Consider the following 18638-nt stretch of genomic DNA (forward strand, 5'->3'; position numbering starts at 1 on the left):
ATAGTAACTTTATTTGGAGAAACATTGGATCTCCTGTTTTTGGAGTGTTTTTCAAAAACTAGTTTTTTAAATACAATAAAAGTTTCAACAAAGTACTCTAAAAGATAATCTAAAAATCAGTTTAAATTTTTTTAAAATTTTACCAAATATCTCATAATAAAGTGTCAATAAAAAATATTTCAAAATATACTCTAAAAACTCTACTACAGCAAAGTTTTTCAAAAACACCCCAAAAAACAGCTAATCCAAACGGAGGAATTATTGCATCATTAACTATTAATAGCACCCATGAGTATGCTTATATAAGTATTTAGCCTCCAACTGAGAAGGAGTACTAAGAAAAACAATGAAGGTAAAAAGTTTAGAAGTTTTTTTTTTTTTTTATATAAGTACTTTTACTATTATTACTCACGTGGTCTGATTAAATAGTCTCTGAAATCAACGACGGTAAAAAGTTTAGAAGTTTAGCAAAGTTAAGAGTATGTTTTCTGACTTCAAAATGAATCAACTCATCCGATGATTCCCTCAACTAAGTTAGACATAATTTAGAATAGTTAAACCATTAAAGCTACAAGGGAGGTATCAAACAACTAAGAGACTGAAAAAATAAGTAAAAACCCAAGCATGCATAAGGTATCAAACAACCGAGAAACTGATTTTGTTCTCCACCTCTTTCTTTCATTCGCTTGTTTATTTTTTCCCTTCAACATACAGAATATATAAACAGCAGAGGATATGGACAACTAATCAACTTATTCTGTTTTTTTTTTTTTCCTTTTTCAATTTCCTTGAATTTAAAAATTCCTGTTGTTGATGTCTGATAAGCACTCTATTTGAAAAAATTGACTTCAGAAGCTCCGGCGACCGGCAGGCACCAGTTTCGCCGCCTCCTCTATAAACCGCTTCTTGCTCCACTCCTGTAGTTGAATCTCGGCAAATTTATCAAAATAAATGCAAATTTTTCGTGGGATTTCTTTGAAAAGTAGACCACAATGCAAGCAGATTTGTGAGAGTCACTACTGGATGTCTGAGATGAGATAGTTTTGTGAGAGTCACTTTCTTGCCCACAAAACAAAAGTTGTTTTGTGAAGAATAATGCTTTTCACTTTTCTTGCCCCAAGAAGAAGACGCTTTCCACATTTCACACCAGGTGGTGCTTTTCAACAAAATTTTGTCGCACTTTAATAATTTTTGTGGGCCTCAATAATAATTAGTGCTAGTTGGGTGGAACCTTCACAATTTTAAAGTTTTTTTTTCAATTTCTTATTTAAAAAAAAATTCAATTGAGAAGATCTCCATAACGATTTTTTTTTTTTTTGCAATGGATTATAATAGCGTCATGCTAAAAGTTATATATATAGATATATATATATTGTAAATAATGAAATTTTAATTTATTTTAAAAAATTACCATTGATTTATAAATTATTTTTATTGCTTATTTTTATTCAATCAGATATTATCATATTTCATGTACACGTGGAAATTTGGTTGTTGAATAACCAATTATATCTCTCCATATGTCAAGCTGAGTTGTGTCGGCCAATTAAAAATGCTGAAATGTCTAAACCAATCAAACTATGCCATGTCACATATCTCCATGACTAGGCAATTTATGGATAAATATTTAGATATTTATTTCTTTATCAAGAAGGTAATTGAAATTGTGCCATGTCGCATTATCTCTTAATTAATGCATATACAATAAATAGATAACATTCAAAGTGATGCAGCCCTTATATGACTGCATATCCTGCAAAACAAGTAAAGTTGTGTATATTTTTTCAACCTCTACACCATTCTACAGTTATAAACAGGGTCTCTCTTCGATCGTTTATCATTCACTAAAACAAGATATTGGATCGAATTTTCTCGAAGCCATTGGAGCCCTATCAATCCAATTTTCTAGTGGCTCAAAATGTTCCAGACTTATTAATCCAATTGGAGGCCCCAAATGTAACTGGGCCTGATATCAGGCCCATAGACCAATATCTATTATCATCGAAGACTTAAGTCGAACAAGTAAAGCTTGTTAGAACAGAAGTCTTAAACCAGAGACCCAGAACTATTACGCAGGTTGTATTGACCTGACCTATCATTGTGGTGATACTTGATATAACGTCATTGATAAAGTTAATCTTCAATTTCTAAAACACTAGAAAGAATTTATTGGGGCTCAACGAGATTGGTTCTCTAATTGTAATTATGCAAAATCTCGGAGGATAAAAGGGAGAATTCTGACAATTGTACTTTGCAATGCTAGTCTCAAATCCTCCTACCATGACCACTCAAGTGCATTTCAGATCGTTCCGATCTCCTCAATTGAACTAAACAGAATACAATATTCTATTTCCTACAAGAAGCGCTATTCACTGCCGGACATCAAGATCAAACACCACCTCTACAAGAAGCGAAAGCAGGGGAAGAGGATTAAGTTCAGTTGTGGCTGTTACTTGATGTACCAAAATGAATGCCACAACAGGCACTATGTTCTCAGCATTAATGCAATAAGGAAATTATTCTTGGGAGTTTCAGAAGGTTTTCATCCATTTCGCGGCATATCAAAACATAGCAACCAATTGGTCAGTGTCAATACATGCAAATTACAACCTCCGTGAGAAGCTCCGACTCAACATCATGTGGGCAAAGCAGAGGATCCGGACTTCCTAGAAATTGAAGGACATGCATCCCAACAAGATTAACAGTAGAGTCCGCACACTTGTTATGAAACAATTCAATAGTTATGCTGATATCAATCCAATTAATCTTGAATTACCACTCAGCTCATTATCATCTTTATGGATTAACGGTAAAGATGTATATTTAAATATTGAATTGCCACGTGGCAATTTTACATCAGATCCCCGTATACATATGAGCATACTACATTAATCTCCTAATCTACGGGTCCCCAGCATATCTACTACTTGTAGGTCCTACTTTTTTCACCAAAACAGGAATACACGTGTCAACAGCATGCTCAATTTCTCCACACCGAGTTGATCCATCTTCTTTCTCTCTGGCTTTGACCAGGGTCTCCTTCAGATTCTGAGCTACTCTGAACAGCAAATCGAGCTCTGCAATGAATCTACGTGTGCTAGGATTCAGAGTTGCATGCATTCCTAAGAAAATGACCTATTCCATACCACAATCCTTGACTATCCGAAACAATCGTTCTAAATCTTTCCTATTAGCCATTTTTCTGACGGAACACTTGCATTCATCACCGTATATTTATACTCCTCCCAAACGCATCATATCTAATACTCTCCTGTGAGCCAAGCATCTTGGACGAGGAAGCATCTAAAACACGTGACATTTCATGTTAATGTCCAAATTCAAATACATTTTCTCTCTCTTCTCCTTTTACATCATATTTAGAAAAGTGCTATAATAATTATTTCATATAATATTTCAAGTAATTTCTATCCCAATATATATATTATTCATGAGCAAGGCATATGGGCAAAGGAATACTAATCTCTAACACGATAAAATAAATGCAAAAGTTATAGTTAAGCTTGTTAGAAATGTTAGCTGGGAAGGATCCTTTCCCATGTGGCTTCATGAGAGTGCACAGACCGATCATTCGGGTAGTTATCCTTTTGTAACTAATCTTGTATTATCAAGCTGGAAATGAAATATAATTGCTTTGGACAAAAACAAAAAAAATTGACCGTATGAGTTTTTGTGGAGAATTTTGGTAAAGTTATGAAGACTCTAGAGAAAGAGATAAAGAAAAAGGTGAAGAAAAAAAAGTAGAGAGGTGGACAATGTACAAAGTTTCCAACATATTGTACACTGTATATTTATCATTATAAAGTAGTTTGTACAAATTGTAAATAAAAAGCATCATGTAGGTGAATGTTGTTTTGGAAGTCTTATATGAAATTATATTCATGTAATAAATAGAAACTAACAAGAAAAACCTATTTAACATAAACAAAATCCTTCTTATCCTACTTGAATCTCCCTCATGTATTCCAAGTATAAGACCCTAGACAGACATACTAACCAATTCAATTTAGGGTATAGTTTTTCCTTTCGAGATCAAACTTGCAGTGACACTTTCCACTTGATTACAAATTTACAACAGTCATTTCCGCTTGATTAAGAGCAAATGAAACTTTTACTGCTCTTCTTCAGGAGTTTGAGCTACCAGCAAAACTTCTTCTCCTTGATGCAATTGAAGTAGGCTTCATCAGGGAGCAACAATGCCTACTAGTGCATATTGTAAAGCAAAAAATATAACGTTTGAGATGATGAGCAAGCCAATGAGGTACGATAGTAGAATCAAGGGATTCTCTGTCAAGAACAAGATCAAAAACAAGAAGAGCAAGGAAAAGCTCACGCAAAGTCTCAAGTGAGTGATATAACACCGGATGATCCATCCACTGGAAAGATTCAATTCAAGATATTTGCCAGCATCATATCACTTTCCCAGTGGAGGCATTAGCTGCAGGCCAGTAATGCAAGAAGACTATTAGTTATCAATGCATGATCTTGTACTTTGAGGTTTTATAGTACTCTGCTGTATTAGGTAAAAAAAAAAAAAAGCTCGTAGAAGGAAAAAGTAGAGAATTGGAGCGTCCATACCTGATAGTTACAGGCAAAAACATTCTAGTAAAGTTCCAATAGCTGTTTAAACCTCAGAAGCTCTTTCTTGTGTGACCTGCAAAAAAGGATGACAAATTTTATGTATATGCTGGTTTTCAGCTTAGCTAGTTGGAGCAAAAGAAAAGCGAGGCAATGGAACAGAAGACAAAAGTCGACAATAATCTTAAATTGGGCAAAACAGCAATGTTATTTGGTACATCACAAAGCTAAATCAAGCCAAATCGGACCATCTGCTCTTGGGTTTCATCATCAAAAGATGGGCGCAGTCCTTTGTGGTGTTTCCAAAATGTGTTGGATATTTTAATAAAAAATTAATATCACATATTTATTTTGAATTCAAATTAAATAAATTACAAATTCTTTAAATAAATTTTCAGTTACAAATTGAAACATTTAAATGTATAACTTATGAGATTTATGTCATGTTTTTGTAACTTATGTAATGATTAGGTTTTATGAATTCTTTTAGTAATTTTTTACCGTTATACAATGAATCTAGACTTTTCAATTTGTAACTGAAATATGAGGTGAAATTCCTATTAATGTTGGTATTTTAATATTCCTAGTTTCTTAGCTTATATCTATAAGGTATCTATCAACCAAACCTCATATACATGCTTTGATATCTCTATACTACCTTCTATTTTTCTTCCATTACTATCAGCGTTTATAGGGCAAAGATCAGTGTTAGTGTGAGGTTTCTGTCTTATTCCAATAGTGTAGATTGGAGTAGACTACAGTGTGCAAAAGACTGGGCTGTTGTATCCTGGAGGCGACGTGCTGAGACCTACTACACCGGAGAATACTCCGTAGGGGCGCGAATCGCCTTAAAGAGAGCCACCTAGTCTGCGCCTCAACCCATGCCAAATCAACATTTTTATGGTACAAATTATTTTCATTTTTAATGCAAGATTAAGGTATGAATTTTTGTTAATTTATTTGTTAAATTTTATTAGAGAAATTATTGTGACTTGTATGATTTATTTTGGTCTAGAACCAACAATTTTAAGGCGCTTAGCCTCTTCACATAAGATAAGGTTATCGTTGCATGTTTTGCTTCTAAATAATCAAATCATAAAACTAACATAATCCCGACGATGAGAATCTTACATGGTGCATAACATAATCGCGACAAACTTTAATAAACAAGATATTTCATGTGAATGGTCATAATTATAGACTGAGACTAGAAAGGATAATATCCATTGATTTTATGTGCTTTGGAGTCTGGTATCAATATTGTGTATGCGCCTATAAATAATTCGCAATATATACCTTTGAATCCAAGTTGCCTATTATTAACAGAATATCATGTATTTGATTGTTCAAGGGAAACATGATGTCTTTGAATATCAGTAAACCAAATACAATAATTTTTTGCCATTTTTTGAGTTTTTAATATATGTTGTATGAAGCAGCTATTTTCGCATGAGCTTGTCATGTTACATAGTGAACTTTCAATGTCTCTTATATTAACGGATTTATTCCGATTGAAAATTTTGGCATTGACATATAAATGATTAATTTGGTGATAAAGATATATACTCCATAAAATGCATGTATAACGTGGCCAGTTATTGTCTTAAGAATAGTGGTATCAAGATGTGTCAAAAAAAAACTGCAATTATGAGGGTTCAAGTTATATTTAAATAGTGGGGGTTTAAAATTCTCTAGTTTTGTCTTAAATTCATATGATCTTAATCCATCTTGAGGTTTGCATTTTCACAAGCAATAAACGGTATTGATAATACATGAAGAAAAGATTACACTGTCACCAAGGAAAACTATATACATGGATAATAGATTTAGTGGCTTGAAGTTGTGAAATATAATGTTATTAGCCATATAATTCTCAACAATTCTATTCTCTTGACTTGTATTTTGTTAAAATTGTGAATATGAACTTTTTGATGTTGTACATTGAAAAATATGTATTCAAGTCAAAGGCCATCAATTTGCAGGCAACCAACAACTTTTGGATTTGTATTAAATTATTTCATGTTGATTGCTATGTGGTTATCTTTGTATTTAATGCAAACTGGAATACTTAATTTTCATGCCAAGCACGACTATAGTGAGACTATGCTTGGATGGAAACGCGGATAGTGGATGTTGACTAAGCTGGTAGCTATGAATTTTGAAACCCTTGAGATTTTTCATTATAAGGCTTGCATTACTTGTAGATTGAATTTTGAAATTAAAACATAATAGTGCGTTGACTATTATATTTTTTGAATTTTCTTAATCTCTTATTTGAGTTGTGCAGATTAAAAAGTGAGGCATGATTTGGATAGATTTGAATTACTTATGAAGTTTTCTTGCAAAAGAAAATTCATTGAGGATTATGAGAATGGCGGGTTACTAGATTATCAGCCACTGAGAAGAGTACAAAAGTGATGGAAATTAATGTGGCTTTGCTTGATGTGAGCAAATATATGCCCATTCTATTTGCTCAATTTATGAGGATGACATAATTATTGTTTTGTGAATCTATTCTAACTTTATTTTGAGTTATGCAAACTAGCATTCACTGAAAAGTATGACCTGATGTGAAAGTACTTGAAATATTTTTTGATATTTCTGCAAAGGCAAATATAACCATGGAGTTTTTTGAGAATGGCTTCTAGTGCATCACTAGACTACTGGCCATGGAAAAAATTTAAAAATTACATATGAGTAAATATACGCCTACACTATTTGGCAAAAATATATGGATGAGAAATTTTCTCATCGAAGATTGGTTCCATGTATTTGGACCACTAAGAGATTATTTGGAAAAATTTGAGAATATCATATCTTTGTTATTTTATTTGTGTTGAAAAATTAAATCTCAAGCCTGAGTCAAGGATATGATACACATCGAGGGGGATAAGACAAAAGTCCAATAAATGTTAAAAATCACCTATGAGGATACAACCACCTAGGGACTGGAGATCCCAAGAACTAGGTTGGAGACAAACGAATCATAGAGTGATTTGGTTGATTAATATGCACTACTTTAATTATATTGTCTATCCCTATGATGTAAGTGCATTTGTGATCCTATGAGATAAGTGAGGTTGGAATTTTTATTCCCTTAATGAGTTCTATAGCCCTTATGGGTGGGATGTCTAAGTCATAGGAGCATCCTTGATAGACTCACCTATATGAGTGTGGAAGCAGGGCCGCTTCCTATGAGAATTTGGACTGGTTCTCTAGAGCACTCATGAAAACCGGGATAAAGCACAAGGCCATAAATGTGCTGGCTTATGAAACCTATTTTAGAACACTGAAAGGTTCATGTGTGTGATACGATTTCACGTGCCCTCAAGTAGTCATCATTTAAAGGCTAAGTCCACTTTGACTCTAGCACGGCAATTATTGAGCACTAAGTGAAGGTTTAAAGGCATTGCCACCTTCATTATGCATGAATTTTTAATCTTTGCCCTATTAAGTGTTAAGTTTTGAATATTATATTTTTTATTAAAATAAGTGGGGGATTGTTGGATATTTTAATAAAAAATATCACATATTTATTTTGAATTCAAATTAAATAAATTACAAATTCTTTAAATAAATTTTCAGTTACAAATTGAAACATTTAAATGTATAACTTATGAGATTTATGTCTTGTTTTTGTAACTTATGTAATGATTAGGTTTTATGAATTCTTTCAGTAATTTTTTACCATTATACAATGAATCTAGACTTTTCAATTTGTAACTGAAATATGAGGTGAAATTCCTATTAATGTTGGTATTTTAATATTCCTAGTTTCTTAGCTTATATATATAAGGCATCTATCAACCAAACCTCATATACATGCTTTGCTATCTCTATACTACCTTCTATTTTTCTTCCACTACTATAAGAGTTTATAGGGCAAAGATCAGTGTTAGTGTGAGGTTTCTGTCTTATTCCAATAGTGTAGATTGGAGTAGACTACCGTGTGCAAAAGGCTGGGCTGTTGTATCTTGGAGGCGACGTGCTGAGATCTACTACACCTGAGAATACTCCGTAGGGGCGCGAATCGCCTTAAAGAGAGCCACCTAGTCCGCGCCTCAACCCATGCCAAATCAACATTTTTATGGTACAAATTATTTGCATTTTTAATCCAAGATTAAGGTATGAATTTTTGTTAATTTATTTGTTAAATTTTATTAGAGAAATTATTGTGACTTGTATGATTTATTTTGGTCTAGAACCAACAAAATGTCTTTTAAGTCTGATCGTACAAATCTTGGAAAAGAACAGGGAGTACATATTAGACTACAAGACACGAAGTAGGTGAAGTAAATCTTCAATTCAAGTAGGTGCACAAGGTTTCATCATCTTCTTTACAATTTTGAGCAGTAAAGAATAAGAAATAGACATGAAAAACCACCTTTGGCCGTGCCAGTTTAGCAACAAAAACTGTTTCTGGCTTTCTAACTGATTCAGATTAATTTTAAACAGCAAAAGACAGAAAATGTTACAATTGTTTGGCATCAGCTTTCTACAAACGTTGACTATCAGACTATCTTCCAGCTAACTTTCCACTGCCCTTACAACTCCCTCCCCCCTTCCAACAACCAAAAGATGAGAGAGAGAGAGAGAGAGAGAGAGAGAGAGAGAGAGAGTGTGTGTGTGTGTGTGTGTGTGTGTGTGAAAAATAGATGCTGCACAAACATCTTTCATAACCATTCCTAGAAGTGCAGAAATTACACGGATGATGCACTACCAGTTAGCAGCAACTTATAATCAATGGTGTAGTAGTTCACCTTCTGAAGTATTAGAATACGATTTGTTCAAACTCACCAATGCATCGACCGTGATTGGTGTTAATGGCATCATGAAATGATTTAATGCTAGTTCCAGATTTTGGACATCATTTGTCATAGCAAATTGAAAATACCTAGAGCCTATTCTCTCTTTCTTGAACTCATATGTCCCATTCCAACAAGTATATATTTATGGGACATCATATGCATCTCTCTCTCTCTCTCTCTCTCTCTCATCAAAACTGCAGAAGCCAAAAACTTGATCTTAAATCAGACTAAACGTGATAAATTCAAAGCACCTTTTCAGGATCCAACTTTGCCAATTCATTGCAAATGAGAAGTCAGTCTGCATACTAAGTTGGTTAAAGAACAGTCAGTCTAAATATTAAAACTAAATTCGGTAATGATTCCTTTCGTCAAGTTTAAATTCCCTTCCTCGTTTGCTTCACATCCAGAAACTTTCAGCATCTTTTGCTGTAACAGTTAGATGTTCCATGCAAAATCTAAAGGCACTATTAACGGTATATTACATATTAGTCCCCTATGATTTCATCTATGGCCACAAGATTCCCCTAACATTTCAAAATATCCAATTCACCCCCTATGGTTTTATGTAATATGGAAATTTGACAGAAAATAGCATATGTAATGTCATTAATTAAAATACTAATAATGCCATTAGCTAAATGCTAAATCAATCCACAACTCAACTGCCTTATATAAAAGCATAGGGGAATTATATTGATAAATGCAAAAATCATGGGAGGTTGAAATGAATATTTATTCAAACCATAAGGGGTTACATCGACATTAAGATTTTATCACACACACTTTTAAAGCACGTTTGGTATAAATACAATAAGTGATTGTGTATTACATCCATTTTTCACTTTACATAAAACTATGGGGGTTGTGTGGCTATTTTAAAAAATTAAGGGGGTCATCAGATATTATGTAAAATTACAGGTGGTAATAAATAATTTACCCTACTATTAAAGATTACCTATAGTAGTTATTAACAAGTTCGTATTCGGGAAATAAAGAATATAATCTAACTTCAACATCTGAAAATTTATTTACTTTAGCTTCTTTACGCATATCAGGGTGTCAGAAGAACATGGCTAATGGCCAAGTCTAAGCACAACTGCAGGAACATAGCATAAAAAACTCTGGAGAAACAGTGATAAGCAGGAACAAACTCATATATCTAGATGGCTAAAAATGTATTACAAAAGGAAAAAAATAACCTAAAAAAATATTCATGTTTGGCAAGCTCGGAGTAGCTGATACACACATATTCTACACAACAAGGCTGCAATAGCATACAGCATTCTTGGCATTTAAATGTGAATAGACAAAAAAAAAAAAAAAACAGAAAAAGAAAGTGTTGGGTCATTCAGTTGATTGATTTCAAAAAGAAAATCAGTACTCCCGCTGGATTATATAACAGGAATAGAAAAGTGCACCTGGCATATATGCTTGTGCTCTGCTGGTTTTAAGGATCACACAAATCTGTAGCAATATTGAAGGAAATTTCAGAAATTGGGATTGTTGATCAAAAACATTATGAAATATTGAAGGAAATAAGAACAGCAGAATAGTATCGAAATATGTTTCATAGGCAATGTTGAATTCATGATGCATGACTAATCGAATCAAAGGATTTGGGAAGCTCCGGAAGTTGCATTGAGAAACATGAGAAGTCATACTAGCATTGAACTGATTGAATATACAGAAATAGAACATCGGTAGTACATCAAACCTATTAATTGGGATACCCCTCTGCTTTTGACTCTCTGCCCCCTCAAGAAATAGACTCTCTTTCTGAGTTGGCACTAAGAAGAAGACGTGGACCACTTTCGTCGTTCAACAATCACGATCTTTAAATTCTTATTTCCCATGTCCCTCTGCTCTTGCTGAATTTGTTTCACAGAATTTACGGCAGACTCATGACACCATTTCACCTCAATCATGTCAAGAGTGAGGGTTTCCCCTAAACAAGAAGGGACCTCTTCCAGCCTAAAACAATTCTCTAAAACCAATTTCTCAAGACAGCAAAAATTATCACAAGATGCAGTCCACCAGCGAATGTCCAAGCCTGACAATTTCAGGAATCGTAGGTTTTGGAACTCCCCTTCTTCCATTTCCCATTTTTCCCCCACAAAGGAATCATAACATAATTTAAGCACTTCAAGGTTGGGCAGCTTTCCAATTGCTGAGATTTTACTCCATGGCTGACCATATTGTGATAGAGTCAACTTTCTCAAATTCAATGGGAATTTAAACCCATATCTGGCAAATCTAAGCATCTTAAGTGATTCTAAATGACTCAAGTACTCCAACACGAGAATCCCATTGTGATTTCCAGCAGATGCGGAATTCCAATAGTGATTTCCATTCACGCATGTTAGCCTACGGATGCTCGGTAACTTTGAGAGTATCTTTTGCAAGCTTTGACTTTGAGAAGAGGGATCCATTGCAAGGGATAAAGTTTCTAAGTGTTCTAAATCTGGGGAGCCTTTAAGATTGAACATGGGAAATTCGAAACCACGTCCGTAACTTGGAAAAACGACAAGATGCTTTAATGTTTTAATGTACCAGATAGAGTATGGTAACAGAAAACTACAAATGCGTCCACCTACCGCAAAAGTTTCTAACCTTGAGAGGTTGGCTATAGCAGATGGGATTTCCTTGCTCTCCAATTGAATTCTCAAGTACCTCAAATGAACAAGGAATAACACTTCCCTTGGAAAATACCAAAAAACAACCTTCCCCAAATCCAACACTCTAAGGAGTTTCGATAACAGAAATTTGAGTGAGCTTCCGTCCAGCTGTCCATAATAACAATCAAAGAAGAGCAAACAACGCAAATTGGGATAAAACAGCCTTGACTTTATAGGTCCCCCACTGGTGGTAGGGAAAATGGACAGCCGGGGGGAAGGGGGTTTACACAGTCCAGTAAAAGTAAGAAGCTCATCCCCATGAAAAATCTGTAGAAAATTTTCTTCTTTTGCTTTCGCCACACAAAACTCATGTACCAAATCATGAATTCGGCAAACTTTGATCCCACCTAATGATCTTCGTCGGGTAACCATAACTAAACTTCTTCCAATTAGATCCATCAAATAGTTGTCCACCACATCCTCTAAACTCTTTCCTTCAATCTTTTGCACGAATCCTTCAGAGATCCAAAGCCATAACAACTTTCGGATAGGAATGTCTTGGTCTTCTTGAAAAGCACCCAAGTAAAGAATGCACGGCTTCAAATAATCTGATAAATAATTATAACTGTGCTCAAGTGTCTCCATGCAGTGTTCATTGTCCACAAAAATGGTGGAACTTAGATGTCTTGCGACTTCTTCCCAGCAATCTTGCAGAGTAGTAGCAAGAATTCCAGCAACAAGGACAACTGCAAGAGGTAAGCCCTTACAGTATTTTGCTGCATGCAATACAAATTCACTTAATGTTGGAGGACAATCTTCCTTGGCAAATAGCTTTTTCTGCAGCAATTCCAAACTCTCTTCATCAGTAAGTGGGCGAAGATGGTGAGGCTTGCTATTAGATTTAATTTGCAAAGACAAATTCTGAAATCTGCTGGTTAATAGTATCCTGCTTCCATTGCAATCATCTGGCAATGAATGTTTCAACAAATTCCACCAGTCAATGTCCCAAACATCATCCAAAACAATGACATACCTCTTCCCTTTCAAATGCTGGTAGAGCTTTTCAGCCAAATCATCTTCATTCATCTTATGATAGTGGTTAGAACTCAAAGAATCAATAACACAAAAAATCTGCAGTAATAAATTGTGCTTGCAATATACTTGAGAAACAGTACACCAAGCACGAATATGGAAGTGAAACTTTATTAAAGGATCATTGTAGACATTATTGGCTAAAGTTGTCTTACCTAGTCCAGGCATACCCACAACAGCAACAACATCAAACTGGCTTGATCCTCTCGTAAGTCTATCAATTATATTTTCCACCTCATCATTGTGACCTACTAGAGCTTCATTAAATATTGGAGCAGTAATTTGTGATGGCATGTGAATGGTAGTCTTGGTAACTATCTGGGTTTCACCATTGTATCTTATGTTATCATAGATCTCTTCAGCCTCAATCTTCAAAAGCTTGACATCTCCAATAACAACATCCAAACAATGTTCATGTATATCACCAAGCAGTGCAGAGTCAGTTTTTAATTCTACACTGTATGCAACCTTCATGACACGACTCCAAAGAGCTTGGAGTTTTCCATTCTGGTTGCACCGCTGCACAATATTTCCTAGGAAAGATCTTAAGAATACAAGATCTTCTAGGATTGTGCGTATTTGTTCATTTGGGAAACCAATTGAATCAGCTGTAGAACTTGCTAGTTCCTTGAGAGTTTCTAGAAGCAAATCAAGAGAGCCAAGCTCATTAGTTCTAGGGAAACTAAGTGATGATGATGATGGTAGTGGATAATTGTGTCCAACTTCTGCAATGATCAACTCGAGCACTTCGAGCAAATGAGAAAGCGCCAAATCTGTTTCCTTTCTCAAGCCTTCTTTCATTTCATTCATGGAAAGGGAGAAAATCATGATTCCTGCATCAGAGACTGCAACTCTAGCAAGATCCTTCATTTCATCATTTAGCTCATTGAACTTCTCCTGCTGCTGGCTAAGGATACCCAGAAATCTTACTCCCTCGTGGAGTTTTAGCACTTGATCCTTCACTGGAGCCGGGAAACTGGTGTAAGACTGTTCTAGCTCCATGATAGTATATAGGAGATAATCAACAAAGTCAGCCACTGGATTCTTATTCTCCTCCAGAGCTAGAACGCATGATGATCTCAATAACTTGGAAGCTTGCAGGACATGGATATAAGTTTCTCGGACTTGAGGATGAACAGGATCAATCTTGTGTATCAGTTGATAAATTTGAGGTTCCATCTTTTTGCACACTTTCTTACTATTTTTTTGAAAAAAAGATGTAGAAGCCAGGCTTGCAGCATTGACAGCCACAACTTCAGCGTGAACCAATAGATCTATCAATGGCTGACCCTCAACACCTCGCAGTGTTGCAAAGCGAATGAAACTCTTCAAGAACATTAGCTTCTCTTGAAGGGTTACCATTACAATTTTCAGAGCTTCATCAACTTTGCAATTGCTGCTGCACAGATGCTTTAGATTCTCTGAAATGGAATCAATGAAATCCATAACTAGTGGTAAATCTTCTAGCGAGTAGCAGAGCAACAAACTGATGATGCCCGATTTCTTGATATCTGTTTTAAAAAAAACCTCATATTTTTCTTGAGTCTGGTGAACTCGCATCTGATGTCCCTAAGAACATATGCGTCAAGCTGATTATATCTTAAAAATGCAGAGTCAAGTCCACGCATTATCCCCCAAACCAGATCTTGAATCCCGAACGAAATACTGCTAAGTCTCAAACTGTCAGACTTAGCATCACACTTGTCCTCCTTATCATATTCCAAACACATCCCCTGGTTGCTCCTCCTCCTACTGCACTTTCTAATATACAGATCAAAGGTTTTCAACAGACGTATCCCCGCCTTCAGCTTCCAAATATCTGAATCGAACTGATAGTTGAACCTCTTGTCAAACCAGCCCAGATAATCTAAAGCATAATCAACGCAACTAGTGCTACTGCTGGAGAAAATTTTCACCATGGTTCTTGCTTTTCACTCTGATTTCAGATTTCTAATCTATTATTTTGAAAGGAAATCAGTCTGCATCACTACAATTTCAATCAAATCTAAATATGGGGAGCACAAAATATGAACAAAAAGAGATTAAACATCAATCAGAGTAGATGTAGGGGTCAAAGTAAAGGGTGGACAAGTTAGAAGAAAACGGGCACCGAAGATTAAAATCCAATCTACCGGGTCTAAACTTGAGGCTTTCCAAATAAAATCCTGAACTGATTTGGCTAACCAAAAAGAGACACATTCCCTGGTCCGTAACTTCCATTACACAATCTCCTTCAATTAAAAACAGAAATGTTCTGAACATATATAGTATAGATTAACAGAAAGTTCCAAAAAATGAGAATACATGTGTAAAATAAGCAAGACACGGATAGAAAGTTCACTGTCTCAATCTTTTCGAGTAGTAGTTGAGTTGTGACAATTAAAGTGGGAATCTGTGTTATTGGCTACATTGTTACAGAAAGAGGTGTTGGTAAATCAGAGAGTGAGGGGAAAAAGTCGGGCCGGCAGACTATGCATCTTATAACCAATTATTGTTAAATGTAATGCAAAATAGAAGTGTAATTAATGAGCACCGTTCTTTGGGGCAAAGCTCTGCCCAGCCTGGAGGGATTAGCCTCCAGACCCGAAAAAAAAATTTAACGAGCACTATTCTAGGCCACATCACCTGCAAAATAATGTATATTGCATATACATTTTCCAAAATTTAGATTTTGGGCCAAATTTGTATTTCAAACACAAATAAAAAGATGGACTTATTACAATGAAAGAAAAGTTGAGTAAAGTGAGAATTAAGGTATATACTAGGGGATCAGTGGTAGATTATCCTAAAAAGGATCGTGCAGGTATGTTTCAAAATTTCTTTTTTTAATTGCCAAGAAATGGTAAATTGAATGTGTCTCTAACAAATAACTCAAATTTGATCAAGTTACTAAATCGAGTTTGAATTTATTACTTCCTCCATCACATTAAAAGTGTCATTTTTTTATTTTAAAGTACCCCAAAATGTTTATCGTTTTGAAAAAATCTAAACTCATTGTAATCTTTTCTTCCAATATAGTCCTTCCTTTTAATTATATACACATTGCCATTCAAATTCAAAATTTGAATTTTCGGATTAAATTTGAAAATAATAAAGTATAAACATCACAATCAAAGTGCTATTTTTAAAATGTTGAATTCCCAAAACACGACAAACAAATTGGGATAAAGGGAGTACTATTTGGTTCAGTAAGGATGCAATATTTGTCTCCTTAACTAATACTGGTATATGTGAACGTGCGTTGTGCATTAGTGGGGTGTTTTTGAGGGATTTTGTAAATTTAGTGAATCTAAAAGTAGGAAGCAATGAAATGTTGTATAGTAACAAAGTAATATAGTAAGTGAATTGATCCTTTAAAGGTTAGCATGAAGTAAAAGCAAAAGATTTTATCAAAATGGACGCGAAACTTAACGGCTACGTACATAAAATTACCACCGTTTTCTTAAAATAGTGATTTCCCGTTAGTGTATTGTTCATCTTTTGTTTCCTCAATGTTTTCACATTAACCATGAGTAGTGTCGTGTTACAGGTAGAAGCAAAATCATGCTTGTTATAAGATTGGTGATTGGTCTTATAAATTCTCTCAACTTATACATAATTTTATTTACATCTCAAATGTGAATATGAGAGTGGAAATATGTGCATTCATTTAAATTATGCTGCATAAACACCGGAAAATATTTTGAGAGATATTCTTTTTTCACTTGTCAAAATAATCTAGACTATCTCAACTACACTCCTATCAGTCCATGAAACACAACAGTTGTTTTAATTGTCATATTAAGGATAGAAATGTGCTTAAGAAAAGGAAAAGAATGAATAGTAAAATAGCAAATTAAAGTGTGGAATTGAAGTAAAAAAAAAAAAAACCATAAATGACCTCTTTATTTGTTGCCTGGTGAACAATGCAAGGAAACAACCGAAAAATTTGGATGACCCAAAAGAGGAGAGCCTTTATTTTATTTTATTTTATTTTCTTAAGTAGGAGGGGAGCGAAAATTGAGTCGAATTCGAATCGTTTGAGTTTTTGACTCATAAATTTTAATTTTAAGCTAATTGATCCAAGTTTGAACCCAGGTAGAATATTTATTGAGTACGAAATGCTGTTCAAATTTGGTTTTAATTAGTTGGTGAACCAAATTCAAACAAATTCTTACCCAACTGAATTCAATTCAAGTATCGAATAATTTTATTGAGTGTGTCTTTGTATCCCACGCCGGGATTTTATAAGGAAATATCTCCTCTTGATAGTTATAAATATAGTGAACTTAAGTGAATTTAATTATGCTAAGGGCACCGGCCCAAAAGAGTTTTGGAAGGCCCACGCCGCAGTTTGAGAGGAGTTTTGGTTTGACATCAAATCAAAAGAGCAAATTATGGGCCTTTGGGCCATTAAACATTTAGTGCTATTTAGACTCTTTTGTGTTTTTAGTTTTAGGTGCCTTTGGACCTAAGAATTATTCCTAGGGTTTTGAACTCTCTCTTTTGTACTCTATTTCTGTTAGGGTTAAATGCAAAAAACCCCCACAAACTATATACCCAGTTGCAGTTTACTCCCTAAACTATAATAATAGACATTTTGCCCCCTTGAATGATATATTTGGACAAATCTACCCCTTTTATTTTAAGCATTGTTATTTTTCTTTTTTCCCTATCATTTTCTTTTTAAATTTTTCCTTTTTTTCTTTAAACATTGTTTAAATAAGTAGACTAGATTAGTCAAATTTTGTTTATTTCTTAATTTCGTATGTCAATATTTTATAAAAAAAAAAATCTATGGAATACAAGATTTTTTTTCCAAATGTTTGAAGTCAATGTCATTTAAGAAATTGAACTTTTCAAATATATAATAACAAAATAGAGAAATTGATTAATCAATTATTAGTAGTATGAATAACAAAAAAAAAATGAACTACTATTGTTGTTTATTCTTATTTTTTATTTCACTACAAATAACAATTGCTAACTTTTCTTTTTTGTGTGATATATAATATGTTACTTTTATTATAAGTAGTTGAGTAACTGTGAACTCTTAATTAGTTTATAGGTACTTAAATTGTTGAATTACTAGATTAATACACTTTACAATATAAGCTACATATATTTTGTAATAACAAAGAGTTTATGACAAATTATTAAGAATGAATTTAACAAATAAACAAATTAAAAAAGCAGTTTAAAAAAAATTAAAAATTTTTTATGTAAGTCTTTTCACATCGAAGAGAGACGTTGGCTAGTTCCACGGGAGAAGGAGAAAAATAAAGAAAATAAAAGGAAAAAATGAAAAAAGCTAATAGAGAAGAAAAAAGAAAGGATTCAAAATAGTAGGGGTAGTGTTGTCCAAACATATCATTCAAGGAGGCAAATTGCCTATTATTATAGTTTATGGGGTAAACTACAACCGAGTATATAGTTTGTGGGGGTTTTTTGCATTTAACCCTTTCTGTTATAATAAATCTGCTACCCCTTCCCCCGTGGGCGTAGGTCGATTTGATCGAATTACGTAAATTCTTGTGGTTCTCTGTTT

At 34.2% G+C, this 18638-nt stretch overlaps 1 protein-coding gene across 1 annotated transcript; it reads right to left on the reverse strand.

The window, feature by feature from the left end:
* Positions 1 to 11191: 11191 nt before the first annotated feature.
* Positions 11192 to 14557, reverse strand: LOC113738774 (putative late blight resistance protein homolog R1A-3). Its single transcript, XM_027266047.1, has one exon. It carries the CDS (start codon positions 14555 to 14557, stop codon positions 11192 to 11194), a length of 3366 nt encoding a protein of 1121 aa, XP_027121848.1.
* Between the last annotated feature and the right edge of the window lie 4081 nt (positions 14558 to 18638).

The sequence above is a fragment of the Coffea arabica genome, chromosome 7e (genome assembly GCF_036785885.1).
Source record: "Coffea arabica cultivar ET-39 chromosome 7e, Coffea Arabica ET-39 HiFi, whole genome shotgun sequence".
Lineage (NCBI taxonomy): Eukaryota > Viridiplantae > Streptophyta > Magnoliopsida > Gentianales > Rubiaceae > Coffea > Coffea arabica.